Raw genomic sequence first — 16,717 nt, forward strand, 5'->3', positions numbered from 1 at the left:
GGTGTTTGTTTGTAATTAGCACAATAGGAAGTGAGCTGGTGAGTCCACAGTGTTCTATATCTATCAGCGAGTGTCTGTTGTGCGGCGCACATGAGGTGATGAAGTTACACCTGTATGCAATTCACTACTAAATGTTTGCCATCAGATATCTTATGACTTTCTGCCAGAAGTCAAAGAGCTCTGGATGAGTTCTGTACAGTTGCCATATTTTCCCTGTGCTTCCTACTGGAGTATTTTTCCTCCTCTGTTCTTCTCACCTCTGTGTATACATGCTACTCTTCCTTCAGAAAACATGAATCACAACTTTGTTCATTTGCATAATTTATTTAGTTTACTTTTACTTGTAAATGTCCACACTCACTGAAAATGACATTCAGTAGCTACTAGAAATACTTGTATAACTTTATGAGCTGGATTTGCCTCTCTTTGCAATTTGGTTTCACTCGTTAGCATTTATGTGATTTCACTATTAGTTTGTGCAAATTTTATTAGCATTCTGGTTATAGAGGCCCAATGGGCTTTACTTGAATTTTTAGCGCCCTCTTATGTGCTATGCCGTTAATACCGTAAATCCCGGGATGAGAAAAGGATGGTATGTCGATATGAAAATCTGGATACCGCCCAATCCTAGAAACAACGTTGATTCAACCAGTGGGTCTTTCTCGTTCTCTCTCCCACTTTCTCTCACTGGAATGTGAGGTCCAGCTGCAAAGAGTGCCAGTAGTAGTAGAGAGAGAGAGAGAGATGGTCCCACTGATTTCTCATTGTAACGTCAGCTGCACTAATGCCTACTGTGCTGTACTTCGAAGACACCCTGGTTTGAGTGGATAGCTGTGTCACATTTTGTGGTCGAGTTCACAAGTTCGAACAGTCACTCCATGTGCTTTTTCACACGGTTACAAGAACAGAGACATGGGCGATAATGGAGCGGAAATCTGTTCGCACAAGGTCACACTGTAACAAGGAGAAACAGGGTGGCTAGAAAGATGAATGCACAAAAAGAATAGGGGTTTGTTGGTGCTCCACAGCAGGCCTACCTATGAGAAGGGCCTAATGTTATGTTATGCATTGGGCTGAAGTGCTGATGGGTTAAAATATATATCTGATCCATATTTGATCAAAGAGATAATGTTGCATTTATTAATAAGTAGATGTATTGATGATGACAGATCAGAAGGGAAGAGTAAAGGTAGCTGAAGCAACTTATTTGAAGAAGACAGGAATGCTCAAACAGTTTTATGCACAATTGATTTCATGAACTTGCCAAACCTTTGACATTTAACTATGGAAAAGTTCTAGAACAAGACTATATAATTGAAAGTGATAAAGTTAGGATGGCACACTCAAAATCATCAGACAGAAAATAAATAATGAAAAGTGATCTGGCTTCATTCCAGATGGAAACAAAGGAACTTATTACTGGATTTCTGTCCGTTTTTTTTGTGTGCTTCAGAACTGTGCCATTATGACTTGTAAAATGAATGTTAACAACTAACAAAGTCCTGAACATCTAAGTATTTAGAAGGCATAGGCCCAGTTGGCATACTTGTCTGGTGTGATTTCGTCGTGATTCTGTTTTTGATTGTTTCATACTCAATAGATCTGGTAAGGATAGTGTCTAGAGTCTAGGGACACTAGGGAGAGAGAACAGAACCCATTTTTGACTAAGAGATGTGCTGTTACAGAAGGTTATGAACATGTCTGCTCTCTCTGCTGCATTATGAATGGTCAAACTGGTCTAGACTGCAGCTTTACTGTTCCACACTCTTAAAGCTGATGGCTTAAGTCACAAACCTATCATGATTGCCAACCACCCGTGTCACACACAATGATTTAACCTTCTACCACCAAAACATGTTTAGTTGCCTGTTTCAGGAAATGATTGCACACATCATCTAGGCATCTGCACAGTTCATTTTGTGTCTTTTCCTGAAAGCGCTTATCAGTGTTTCAACCCATTGACCTCTGGCGATTGAGCTAAACGGGCCAATCAAGGCCAACAGCTGTAGTGGAACACTGTCATTACAGCTGAACTGAATCAGAACCCAAATCAACTCCATTGTTCATTGGTGCAGTATTCTTCCGCCTTAGGTTTATATACTGGACTCTATTCTTGGTTGCAGCGAGACAACAAGAATAGGTCTTAATTTGTGCCCTCAAGGGAATATTTGGTTCAAGTGGTACAAAGGCATCGCTATATCAGAGAAATGTCCCGAAAATCAGCTGCATTTGTTAGCATAACGGACCATGATTTGAATGAATGGCATTTTCTGCAAAAAAGGTCACAATATTCAGATCCTGTTATCAGTGATTAGAGTCTATCTCTCTCTCTCTCTCCCTGTATGTTAGATCACAGCCATAGAGTCGTTGTTGTTTCTGCTCCAGTATGTGTCAGAGGACCTGGACAATCGGGAGAAGATCATTGTCATGGGAGACTGCTGTTACCTCAACCCTCTGGTGCGCAGGACCTTCCGCTTCCTGGGTACGTATTTTGGCAGTAACCTACCTCCATACCATTTGCCGAATGCTTACTGTCCCCATGTAAAATTGCTGCCCTAACTCATGATGTGGTAGCAAGGACCTTGGGTGCAATATAATTTCAAAGGTCTGCAATTCAAATTAAACAACGATTGTTGGTATAAGTGGTGAACAGGAAAGGTCTGACCTAAAATAAGATGATAAGTGATGCATAGCTATATTTAATGCTGCTAGTAAAATACAATGTAGAAACATCTTCTAAGCTATCATCAGTGTCAACAAAGTTGAACCTATCCTATGTCTGGCTGCAGTCAACAGTAAACGTGAATGGAATGTTTGTCTTTGCCGTGGGCTTGCTTGAAGCAATGCTCTGTTGTGTTTACCCTTGCTGAATGAAAATAAATTACCAAACGCTCTAGAAATTACATGTAGAAATGACACGGAGTGGAATTGATTGGATAAAATCAGTTTGAGTAGCTGTACTATGGTAAATGTCGACTGTCGACTGTCGCCGACTAAAATACATTTTGGTCGACCAAGAGGAACCCTGTTCTTTCAACCAGTCGATTGTTTGAAATGTTTCAACTTATTTTTTCCATATGTAGACAGACAGTGTTTGAATAAAATCAACTACATATGCACTGAGATTGTCTGATGCTTTAAGCATACTGTTTGATTAAATAATTAAAACACAAAAAATGACTCAAGAAAGAGCCTGATGACAGCGAGAGCCTGTGTGACTGGCACACGTTGTCTCTCTCCTCCCTACTGCAGTGAAAAGGCGCCATTTAGTTTCTTACTTGTTTCTGACTGAAAAGCTCTGTTACTGAAATGCCTCAAGAAAAATGAGGGTTTAGGAGCAAGCGTTGTGAGAGTATTATGTGTGACAAACAGTTGCTGTTAGATTTGAATAATATATTTTTTTCAGACCATTTTTAACATTGTAAACAACACACATTTATTTTGTATCAGAGTCTGTTCTAACAAAAAAAAAAGAAATATATAAAGCTGTCTAAAAACAGTTGCATGCATTCATGAATTGCGGTTTATTTATTGTTTAGGCTAATTATTCATGCTCCTTTTGTTATTTAATTTTATAACTAAAATGCTTGATTGCATTTCAAAGTATGACTGTCTCATATGCTGTGTGATGGCATGAACTAATTAATGATTGGTTGACTGATACAGTAGCTTATTTATTGAAATATAGGCGTAAGTAGGTTATATAAAGACAGGTCTACAGCTCTATGGTGGTTATACAAGGCTACTATACAAAACCTACTAATGATAACTACATTGCTTATCATTATAATGATGAGGGTATAGGGGCTGCGTACATAGACAGTAGGGGGGCTGCGTACATAGACAGTAGGGGGGCTGCATGCATAGACAGTAGGGGGGCTGCGTACATAGACAGTAGGGGGGCTGCATGCATAGACAGTAGGGGGGCTGCGTACATAGACAGTAGGGGGGCTGCGTACATAGACAGTAGGGGGGCTGCATGCATAGACAGTAGGGGGGCTGCGTACATAGACAGTAGGGGGGCTGCATGCATAGACAGTAGGGGGGCTGCATGCATAGACAGTAGGGGGCTGCATAGGGGGCTGCGTACAGTAGGGGGCTGTGTACATAGACAGTAGGGGGCTGCGTACATAGACAGTAGGGGGGCTGCATGCATAGACAGTAGGGGGGCTGTGTACATAGACAGTAGGGGGGCTGCATGCATAGACAGTAGGGGGGCTGCATGCATAGACAGTAGGGGGGCTGCATGCATAGACAGTAGGGGGGCTGCGTACATAGACAGTAGGGGGGCTGTGTACATAGACAGTAGGGGGGCTGCATGCATAGACAGTAGGGGGGCTGCATGCATAGACAGTAGGGGGGCTGCATGCATAGACAGTAGGGGGGCTGCATGCATAGACAGTAGGGGGGCTGCATGCATAGACAGTAGGGGGCTGCGTACATAGACAGTAGGGGGGCTGCATGCATAGACAGTAGGGGGGCTGCGTACATAGACAGTAGGGGGCTGCATGCATAGACAGTAGGGGGGCTGCATGCATAGACAGTAGGGGGCTGCATACATAGACAGTAGGGGGGCTGCATGCATAGACAGTAGGGGGCTGCATGCATAGACAGTAGGGGGGCTGCATGCATAGACAGTAGGGGGGCTGCGTACATAGACAGTAGGGGGCTGTGTACATAGACAGTAGGGGGCTGCATGCATAGACAGTAGGGGGCTGTGTACATAGGGGGGGGCTGCATGCATAGACAGTAGGGGGCTGCATGCATAGACAGTAGGGGGCTGCATGCATAGACAGTAGGGGGCTGCATGCATAGACAGTAGGGGGCTGCATGCATAGACAGTAGGGGGCTGCATGCATAGACAGTAGGGGGCTGCATGCATAGACAGTAGGGGGCTGCATGCATAGACAGTAGGGGGGCTGCATGCATAGACAGTAGGGGGGCTGCGTACATAGACAGTAGGGGGCTGCATGCATAGACAGTAGGGGGCTGCATGCATAGACAGTAGGGGCTGCATGCATAGACAGTAGGGGGCTGCATGCATAGACAGTAGGGGGCTGCGTACATAGACAGTAGGGGGCTGCATGCATAGACAGTAGGGGGCTGCGTACATAGACAGTAGGGGGCTGCATGCATAGACAGTAGGGGGCTGCGTACATAGACAGTAGGGGGCTGCATGTAGACATAGACAGTAGGGGGCTGCATGCATAGACAGTAGGGGCTGCATGCATAGACAGTAGGGGGCTGCGTACATAGACAGTAGGGGGCTGCGTGACATAGACAGACAGTAGGGGGCTGCATGCATAGACAGTGCATAGACAGGGGGCTGCATGCATAGACAGTAGGGGGCTGCGTACATAGACAGTAGGGGGCTGCATGCATAGACAGTAGGGGGGCTGCGTACATAGACAGTAGGGGGGCTGCGTGCATAGACAGTAGGGGGGCTGCGTACATAGACAGTAGGGGGGCTGCATGCATAGACAGTAGGGGGGCTGCGTACATAGACAGTAGGGGGGCTGCATGCATAGACAGTAGGGGGGCTGCGTACATAGACAGTAGGGGGGCTGCATGCATAGACAGTAGGGGGCTGCGTACATAGACAGTAGGGGGCTGCATGCATAGACAGTAGGGGGGCTGTGTACATAGACAGTAGGGGGCTGCGTGCATAGACAGTAGGGGGGCTGCGTACATAGACAGTAGGGGGCTGCATGCATAGACAGTAGGGGGCTGCGTACATAGACAGTAGGGGGGCTGCATGCATAGACAGTAGGGGGGCTGCGTGCATAGACAGTAGGGGGGCTGCATGCATAGACAGTAGGGGGGCTGCGTGCATAGACAGTAGGTGGGCTGCGTGCATAGACAGTGGGGGGCTGCGTGCATAGACAGTGGGGGGCTGCGTGCATAGACAGTGGGGGGCTGCGTGCATAGACAGTAGGGGGGCTGCGTGCAAAGACAGTGGGGGGGCTGCGTGCATAGACAGTGGGTGGGCTGCGTGCATAGACAGTAGGGGGGCTGCGTGCAAAGACAGTCGGGGGCTGCGTGCATAGACAGTGGGTGGGCTGCGTGCATAGACAGTAGGGGGGCTGCGTGCATAGACAGTGGGTGGGCTGCGTGCATAGACAGTAGGGGGCTGCGTGCATAGACAGTGGGTGGGCTGCGTGCATAGACAGTAGGGGGCTGCGTGCAAAGACAGTAGGGGGGCTGCGTGCATAGACAGCAGGGGGGCTGTGTACATAGGCTGAAACAGACGCAAATCAGACAGGTATCTTGTGCACTATGCAACACAAAAAAAGATTGCGACTACTCAACTTAATAAATCTCGGTCGACCAACAGCCTATCGACCAAACAATTGTCCAGTCATGTGGAGTCAGCCCTAAAATGAACAGTAGTGCTATGTTTTACCAGAGGATGCTGGTGGGAGGAGCTGTAGGAGGATGGGCTCAGGCTCATTGTAATGGCTGGAATGTAATAATGGGAATAGTCAAACATGTGGATTCCATACGTTTGATGTGTTTGCTACTGTTTTTATTCCATTCCTAATGAGCCCATCCTCATATAGCTCCTCCTACCAGCCTCCTCTGGTTTTTGCAGTGACTGTGAGACTCTGAGTATTTCCTCAGAGAGACCCTGTAGTCTTGGCCAGTGGCAGCTTATAGGACAGGAAGCACATTTCCAGTGTAACCCTCTGGGCTTAAGTGTGTCCAACCTGATTTTCTTGCTATGGCAGGCTTAGAAATAAATGTGTCAGACCTAGTAGTAAATGGAAACCCACTACCGTCCTGTCTTGTTCTTGCCACTCATTTAGAGATTTTAAAGGTCTTTGGGTAATTAAGTTAAATAGATTCTCAGCTCAATGACTAGTAGTTTGTCATCTCACTTTTGAGAATAATCAGAAACTGCAAAGCATTTAGCAATTGTTTGTTTATTTTCTCTGGATTAGTGTTGCACCATCAACGCATCAAAGGACACATTCAAGGTGAAGGACTATAGTCTAGACAAGATAATTACATGGTGCTCATCAGTAGTCTGTGACTCATAAGACACAGTGGTTGATCACTCTGTCTCTTCACTTCCTCACCTCTGACCTTTTGTTGATGTCCTCATCAATCTCCCTCTTTCTGCCCCTCCTTTCTCTCTCTCTCTCCCGCCTTTGACTCTCTCTTTCTCTCGCTGTCTCCACCCCCGTTCTTTCTCGCTCTCGCTCTCTCTCTCGCTTTCTCTATTTCTCCCCCTCCCTCTCCAGGTGTGTACGCTTTTGGCCTTTTCTCCACTGACATATTTGTGAACGCGGGCCAAGTGGTGACGGGGAACCTGTCCCCCCACTTCCTGACGGTGTGTAAGCCCAACTACACAGCCCTGGGCTGCGTGCAGACCGCCCGCTTCGTCAACCAACAGGGGGCGTGCACGGGCAACGAGGACGACATCATGCACGCCCGCAAATCCTTCCCCTCCAAAGAGGCGGCGCTCAGTGTCTATGCCGCACTCTACACAGCGGTAAATCAGGGATGCAATTTGGAGAAGTGACCGTTTTTGTTTGTTTGTTATTAGGGATGATGTATGATGTTATTATTACACCACAGTTTGCTATTATACAGTACATAGTGTGAAGTGGGGGATGTCACGCTAACTATATGTTTCTCATCCTGCAGACTACGCCAAATGTACTACTAAAGACAGTTTGTAGCCAATCTACACCGGCTCTCAATCTACACTGAGCACCGCATCCAGGAACTATATAATAGGCGGTGTCAGAGGAAAGCCTATAAAATTGTCAGAAACACCAGTCACCCAAGTTATAGACTGTTTTCTCTGCTACCGCACGGCAAGCGGTACCGGAGCTCCAAGTCTAGGACCAAAAGGCTCCTCAACAGCTTCTATCCCCAAGCCATTAGACTGCTGAACAATTCATAAAATCACCACCGGACAATTTACATTAGCCTCATTATTGTTATTCTTATTGTGTTACTTTTTATTATTACTTTTTATTTTAGTCTACTTGGTAAATATTTTCTTCTTCTTGAACTGTACTGTTGGTTAAGGGTTTATAAGTAAGCGTTTCACGGTAAAGTCTACACTTGTTGTATTCGGCACATGTGGCAAATAAAATATGATTTGATTTGTTTAAAGGGGCTATTATACATAGTTAATTTCTATTGGTGGTCCTACTTCAGTAGCTTGATGTTGACTCTGCTGGTACCTCTTTAACATTTGATAATAGAAAATGTCCCCTGATTTGACCAAAGCGAGGTCATTGCTATGAAATTCTGAACGGATTTCAGAATGTTAATGTTTGCCTATTAATTTGATGTCAATGAGACTGAGATAAGTTCCATTGGAAAGATGTTTGGCTCGACTACTTTTTGAACAGCTAAATTATATTCATTTAAAGGGAGATCTGAGAAGACTGTTGCACAATATCTCTATGGTGACTACCTGTTTAGTACAGATTTAGAACCTAATTGTATCCAGTTGTTATTCAGAAAGGTAGACCCATGGCTTTTCACCCCGGGCCTACATTGTACTGCTGCTATGATATTGAATGAAAGGTTGGATGTAGGCTGAGCAGAATGCTCTGCTTGGATTCTGCTCTGCTCAGAATGCCCTGTTGATGTTTTGAGGGGTTGCTGCTGTTGTTGATGTCGCTGGTATTGAGCGCTTTGATTAAATTAGTTCTTATTGAAGAGCTTCCTCTCTGAAGACGGTGGGAGAAGGATGCTGCAAAATCAGCAGCATCACCACCCGGTCCTCTTCTGTGCTCCCTCATTTCCAAATTCAGCTCAAGTGGTGAATTTTCTAAGATTTGGATGTTTCTAAGGAGGAGAAGAGTTCTCTCCTAGAAATGGATTGTATGTGAAGTCTGAGGGTAGAGGCTAGACACAGCAGTTTGGTGGGCATGCTTTTCAGAAACGATAACAGTTAATGATAATGGTTCCTTGGAGATTAGTGGAAAATAGTCTGATCTGTGTGGCTCAGTTGGTAAGAGTATGGCAATGGTGGCACTAGCAGGCTAACATCAAGGTTTCAGGTTTATTTTCTGCAGGAATCACAGCCACACACATAGCAAAAATGCATGCCCTCACTGTACTGTAAGTTGCTTGGGAAGTGTCATATTTAACTAGTCTCAGTTGGATAGACATGTTACTGTAGTGTTGCCACAATATACAGTGCATTCGGAAAGTATTTTTCCACATTCTGTTATGTTACGGCTTTATTATCAAATCTATACACAGTACCCCATAATGACAAAGCGAAAACAGTTAAAAAAAAAAAACGTATTTATAGGGATGCACGATATATCGGTGAACATATCGGAATCGGACGATATTAGCTAAAATCGGGATCGGCCCGATGTTTAGTTTAACGCCTATGTGCAAAACCGATATATACCTATATAACGTATGTACATGAAGTAATGAATCAAATCAAATCAAAACAAATCAAATCAAATTTTATTTGTCACATACACATGGTTAGCAGATGTTAATGCGAGTGTAGCGAAATGCTTGTGCTTCTAGTTCCGACAATGCAGTGATAACCAACAAGTAATCTAACTAACAATTCCAAAACTACTGTCTTATACACAGTGTAAGGGGATGAAGAATATGTACATAAGGATATATGAATGACTGATGGTACAGAGCAGCATACAGTAGATGGTATCGAGTACAGTATATACATATGAGATGAGTATGTAGACAAAGTAAACAAAGTGGCATAGTTAAAGTGGCTAGTGATACATGTATTACATAAGGATGCAGTCGATGATGTAGAGTACAGTATATACGTATGCATATGAGATGAATAATGTAGGGTAAGTAACATTATATAAGGTAGCATTGTTTAAAGTGGCTAGTGATATATTTACATAATTTCCCATCAATTCCCATTATTAAAGTGGCTGGAGTTGAGTCAGTGTGTTGGCAGCAGCCACTCAATGTTAGTGGTGGCTGTTTAACAGTCTGATGGCCTTGAGATAGAAGCTGTTTTTCAGTCTCTCGGTCCCAGCTTTGATGCACCTGTACTGACCTCGCCTTCTGGATGATAGCGGGGTGAACAGGCAGTGGTTCGGGTGGTTGATGTCCTTGATGATCTTTATGGCCTTCCTGTAACATCGGGTGGTGTAGGTGTCCTGGAGGGCAGGTAGTTTGCCCCCGGTGATGCGTTGTGCAGACCTCACTACCCTCTGGAGAGCCTTACGGTTGAGGGCGGAGCAGTTGCTGTACCAGGCGGTGATACAGCCCGCCAGGATGCTCTCGATTGTGCATCTGTAGAAGTTTGTGAGTGCTTTTGGTGACAAGCCGAATTTCTTCAGCCTCCTGAGGTTGAAGAGGCGCTGCTGCGCCTTCTTCACGACGCTGTCAGTGTGAGTGGACCAATTCAGTTTGTCTGTGATGTGTATGCCGAGGAACTTAAAACTTGCTACCCTCTCCACTACTGTTCCATCGATGTGGATAGGGGGGTGTTCCCTCTGCTGTTTCCTGAAGTCCACAATCATCTCCTTAGTTTTGTTGACGTTGAGTGTGAGGTTATTTTCCTGACACCACACTCCGAGGGCCCTCACTTCCTCCCTGTAGGCCGTCTCGTCGTTGTTGGTAATCAAGCCTACCACTGTTGTGTCGTCCGCAAACTTGATGATTGAGTTGGAGGCGTGCGTGGCCACGCAGTCATGGGTGAACGGGGAGTACAGGAGAGGGCTCAGAACGCACCCTTGTGGGGCCCCCGTGTTGAGGATCAGCGGGGAGGAGATGTTGTTGCCTACCCTCACCACCTGGGGGGCGGCCCGTCAGGAAGTCCAGTACCCAGTTGCACAGGGCGGGGTCGAGACCCAGGGGTCGAGACCCCAGCTTGATGACGAGCTTGGAGGGTACTATGGTGTTGAATGCCGAGCTGTCGTCGATGAACAGCATTCTCACATAGGTATTCCTCTTGTCCAGGTGGGTTAGGGCAGTGTGCAGTGTGGTTGAGATTGCATCGTCTGTGGACCTATTTGGGCGGTAAGCAAATTGGAGTGGGTCTAGGGTGTCAGGTAGGGTGGAGGTGATAATGACGCCACATATAATGTTGCGCTACACGTGCAACACAGCATTTCTAACCTAGCCCACAATGTCTTCTGTGTGGATCGAGCAGTCAACAAGTCCAGCAGTCAGTTGAAGGAGTAAGCAAATTTCAGCGAGACAACTCAATGGCAAATCCATTAACGCCAAGATAATGGAATTCATTGCCCTTGACATTCAACCGTTCTCTGTCGTGGGTGATGTTGGCTTTTGCAACTGGTCGAGCACCGGTACACACTACCAAGTGCGCTATTTTTCAGATGTTGCCTTACCGAAGTTACACAGTAATAGCGTCACTGCTATTAGCTTCACGGCATACTGCCGTTTGGGTCTTTGTGTGTCAAAATATACACGTCAAATAACACTATTTGACAATAACACTATTTGACACGTTAAATAAGCTTTTAATTTGACATGTAAAATAACACAGTTCTATTATAGAATGTTGTGTATTCTGAATTTGCACGTGGAAGCCAAGCGCCACCACTACTATCAGTAGCACTGTCAAAGCTGTACAAAAAAGTCTACAAACTAGCAAACACTGACCACGAACAATGTGTTTACAATACCGCGTTAATAATAAAGCATTATTTGTTGGACCGCAACTTCTAGGGTAGCTAGCTAGCGTTAGCTTGGTACCTAGCTAGCACCAAACTGCAGTCATGCTCATTATTCTTAGCAATGATTTAGGAAGTATTAGCTAGGTAGCCACTTGTTGTTCGCCTATTGAAATTGAACTTCAGTTCATGAAAATAAATAGCTAGCCGGCTACTTAACCCTTTTGCCCAAAGCTAACGTTGTAAGCAGCCAGCTAGCTTCATCTGGCTAGTGAGGCTCGACCGGACCGGGTTATGTGTTGTGAAGCTAGCCACAATAAGGATTAGGCACAATAGTGGAATTTGCAGTTTTCCTTCAAAATTAAGGTACCTCTTTGAAAGTGATGCAGAAGGTTACAATTGGTGGAATCATGCCATATTTAGACTAGATCATTTTAAACAAGGTTACAATGTGGAGCAGTGAAATGGGGTATAAGTCTACTCGGTGACACGCACATAACACAACTGTGAAGAGTTACGCAAATATTAGAGTTGTAGCTCTTATTACGGGACTGTGGCTGTGAAATCAGCTCCCCAGTCAGCCTATGGTGTGTATTGACATTCATATTGCACTGTACAGCTTTACCTAAGGATTTGGGATCAATGAAATGGGATATCAGGCTACTCAATACCCAAGCTATTTTTTCCCAACGTCCTCCACAGAGTTATCAGACTCCAAAACATCCATTCAGAGTCCCACAATAAGACCTACGATGAGTAATCGGGGGAGAAGAGTCTTGGGAAGGTCACGTCGTAGCTCTTATTGTGGGACTCTGAAACAACTGTGAATTGAGCCACATTTATTGTCAACCTATGTGTATTGAACACTATTCCAAAGGAAAAACAATAGTGCATGGATGTTGGAGTCTGATAACTCTGTGGAGAACGTTGGGAAAGAAATAAGTAGTAGTCACTGAGTAGACTGATATCCCATGTCATTGATCCACAATCCATAGATAAGGATGTACAGTGAAATAAGTATGCCCCCAATGCAATTCTAAAGTATAATATATCCAGTTTGATTTCAACAGATTTTTGTCAAATTAACAAATTATTGTCTTTTGTTGATTTTATAACAACATTACAATCTCGTCTAGATCTATTCAATTATGGCATAATTCTACTATTTGTATTCATTTTTTCATTTTTTATTTTACATTTATTTTTATTTTTATGACCAGCACTGTTTGTGCGCAAGAGAACTTTACCAGCATCATTGCATACGTATCGATGAATCGTTGTGACATATGAAATACTAGTGATAGTGTAATCAATGTGTAACTACATAACTACATAAAAAATGTATGTCGTTAAATGAATATGTGACGTGCAGTCATATTCAGGTCCTGATTGGTCAACAAGCTTATTTGACACATCAAATAGTGTAATTTGACACGTATCTTTTTGACACACAAAGACCCAAACGGTATTCCACAGAAATCCTGGTTGACTATGAAATGATTGAACAAATGAACAACGAAACAGCACAGTAAGTAAGTGAAAGAAATAGGTTTTGATTATGTTTTACTGGTAATGGGGACATGCGTAAATGCCAACAAAATAACTTTTTAGTCAGTGTGGTGTGTGTGTGTGTGTGTGTGTGTGTCCAACCTTTATTTATCTAGGCAAGTCAGTTAAGAACAAATTTTTATTTACAATGACAGCCTACCACGGCCAAACCCAGACGATGGTGGGCCAATTGTGCGCCGCCCTATGGAACTCCCAATCACGGCTGGATGTGATACAGCCTGGATTGGAACCAGGGACTTAAACCGCTGCACCTTAAACCGCTGCACCCATGTGTGTGTGTTAACTATTTAACTGTACTAGAATGCTTAAAAGGCCATTAAAATGTTAAATATCGGTATCTGTGTTTTGGCAAGGAAAATATCGGATATCGGTATCGGGCAAAAATGTCATATCGGTGCATCACTGCTTATTTACATAGGTATTCAGACCCTTTGCTATGAGACTCGAAATTGAGCTGAGGTGCATCCTGTTTCCTCTGATCATCCTTGAGGTGTTTCTACAACTTGATTCGAGTCCACCTGTGGTAAATTCAATTGATTGGACATGATTTGGAAAGGCACACCCATGTTTATATAAGGTCTCTCAGTTGACAGTGCACGTCAGAGCAAAAACCAAGCCATGGGGTTGAAGGAATTGTCCGTAGAGCTCTGAGGCAGGAGTGTTTCGAGGCACAGATCTGGGGAAGGGTACCAAAACATTTCTGCAGCATTGAAGTTCCCCAAGAACACAGTGGCCTCCATCATTCGTAAATGGAAGAAGTTTGGAACCACCAAGACTGTTCCTAGAGCTGGCTGCTTGGCCAAACTGAGCAATCGGGGGAGAAGAGTCTTGGTCAGCGAGGTCACCAAGAATCCGATGGTCACTCTGACAGAGCTCCAGAGTTCCTCTGTGGAGATGGGAGAACCTTCGAGAAGGACAACCATCTCTGCAGCACTCCACCAAAGGCCTTTATGGTAGAGTGGCCAGACGGAAGCCACTCCTCAGTAAAAGGCACATGGCAGCCCTGTTGAAGTTTGCTAAAAGGCGCCTAAACAATTCTCAGACCATGAGAAACAAGATTCTCTGGTCTGATGAAACCAAGATTGAACTGTTTGGCCTGAATGCCAGATGAGTGGCTGATGTGTCCAGAACAACATTGGAATGCCTAGAAGACAGTATTTCTATTCGCTTACTTATTTCCAATGTTATCGCTAGAGTCGTGTTGGTTGCTAAAGGAGCAAAGGACTGGAGGTGAGCTGGAAGGAGAGAAACAATGACGCCGGAAGTCGTTTCCAAATGTTACTGGAGCAAAAGTTTCCTCTCATCTCCAACTAAATTGAAACTGCAAAATCATTTAAAATGTAAATGTAATTAACCTTTAGTGGCAGATTCAGCAATAGTACCTTTCTTTCAGCAAATTAACTACAGAGACAATGGGCTTGTTCAACATTGCAGCCGGCATTGCAGGCGAGTCGCAACTGACTGATCAACAAATCACCTTGCTTCATTATTATTTGTAGGTCAGTCACAATTTATCCACAATGCATCACTGATTTGAGGATCTTGAACGCGGCCAATTATCTTATATTTGAAAATTATAAGCCCTCCCAAAAATGTGATGAACTCTTAATAATTCATGCTCATTTCAAATTACCCTTAAGCATCTCCCCCTTACACACTGTTGTGTCTCTTGGGCTATGCCGGATTAAGTGATATGACTTGATATTCTATAAAATAATTTCTCTGTAATTAATATTACCTGATTACATAATCAGGTGAACGTAATTAACTAGAAAGTCGGGGCACCACAAAATAATGTTTATAGAGCTGTTATCTTCCGAATAAACTCTTAAATACCTAGTAATCTTTTACATCAATAGCAGTCAATATTTAATCTTGACTTTATTCAGTCTCATCTGAAAGTTGTAAATTCTTGGTTATCTTCACGAACCCTGGCTAACAAGTTGAATCAGCAATACAAAGTTTGGTTTAATTATTTATTTACTAAATACCTTAAATAATCACACAGAATGGATCATATATTGATTACAAATTATGTCATAAAGAAAACGTCCCTGGTGGACGGAACAGATACGTTGGCTGGTTACACAAAGAGAGGGGACTGGGTTTGAGTGAAAGAGTGGAAAAACTGAGTAAGAAAGGGAGAAGCTATGCTATCGTAAATACAGAATCTTATGCATTCTAAATAACCGCCCATTTGAAAAAGGAGAATGCAATAAATATTTACTCTTATCTGTGCTTCGGTAGATTGGTCGTCGATGGAACTCCGGTTTGTCCTTTATGGATCTCTGGTCCTCTGAAGAATGTCTAGTGGTGAATTGGAGCGTGGTAGATGGATACTTGGTAGTACCGTTGTCATGTGGTAGAACAGATACTCTGTCCGTTCTCCCCTAGCCCATGTCTACAGTTGCTGCGCTAACGCAGCGGCTAGGAGGTATTACTTCTTTAGTGAATAAGAGTTCAAAGTTCATACCAAGTTGCCATGCTACAGTGGGGCAAAAAAGTATTTAGTCAGCCACCAATTGTGCAAGTTCTCCCACTTAAAAAGATGAGAGAGGCCTGTAATTTTCATCATAGGTACACTTCAACTATGACAGAATTTTTTTGGGGGAAAATCCAGAAAATCACATTGTAGGATTTTTTATGGATTTATTTGCAAATTATGGTGGAAAATAAGTATTTGGTCACCTACAAACAAGCAAGATTTCTGGCACTCACAGACCTGTAACTTATTCTTTAAGAAGCTCCTCTGTCCTCCACTCATTACCTGTATTAATGGCACCTGTTTGAACTTGTTATCAGTATATAAGACACCTGTCCACAACCTCACACAATCACACTCCAAACTCCACTATGGCCAAGACCAAAAAGCTGTCAAAGGACACCAGAAACAAAATTGCAATAGGTAAGCAGCTTGGTTTGAAGAAATCAACTGTGGGAGCAATTATTAGGAAATGGAAGACATACAAGACCACTGATAATCTCCCTCGATCTGGGGCTCCACGCAAGATCTCACCCCGTGGGGTCAAAATGATCACAAGAACGGTGAGCAAAAATCCCAGAACCACACGGGGGGACCTAGTGAATGGCCTGCAGAGAGCTGGGACCAAAGTAATCATTTGCAAATACATTCATTAAAATTCCTACAATGTGATTTTCTGGATTTTTTTCTCATTTTGTCTGTCATAGTTGAAGTGTACCTATGATGAAAATTACAGGCCTCTCTCATCTTTTTAAGTTGGAGAACTTACACAATTGGTGGCTGACTAAATACTTTTTTTGCCCCACAGTAAATGCTCATGCTATATTATTGCTGGTATAGTTGAAATTCATCCTTCCGGCGTGTATGTTGTCACCTTCACATTGAAATTCCATGCTAATTTCATTAGATTCTTGCTGAGGTTGGCTTAGTTCTGTAGGTGGTCTTTGTCCTTTCAACGTGGGGACCTCAAGTCCACACGTCCTTGGAACAGTAAGTTACATTTTCATCAGGGGCATATATACTGTAGGAGGGGAGAGAAGGGCGTGTTTCATAG

The 16,717-nt window shown here is 43.8% G+C and overlaps 1 protein-coding gene across 1 annotated transcript in view; it reads left to right on the forward strand.

Annotated features, from left to right (window-relative positions):
• The window catches only part of LOC118394553 (phospholipid phosphatase-related protein type 5), a 54,788-nt gene that overhangs the window by 13,542 nt on the left and 24,529 nt on the right, over nt 1-16,717 (forward strand). Inside the window, exons 2-3 of the mRNA XM_035787831.1 lie at nt 2,350-2,482; nt 7,245-7,495. Of these exons, the coding sequence (XP_035643724.1) occupies nt 2,350-2,482; nt 7,245-7,495 (384 nt within the window). The remainder of the gene's footprint in view (nt 1-2,349; nt 2,483-7,244; nt 7,496-16,717) is intronic.

Source organism: Oncorhynchus keta, chromosome 15, assembly GCF_023373465.1.
Source record: "Oncorhynchus keta strain PuntledgeMale-10-30-2019 chromosome 15, Oket_V2, whole genome shotgun sequence".
Taxonomy (NCBI): domain Eukaryota; kingdom Metazoa; phylum Chordata; class Actinopteri; order Salmoniformes; family Salmonidae; genus Oncorhynchus; species Oncorhynchus keta.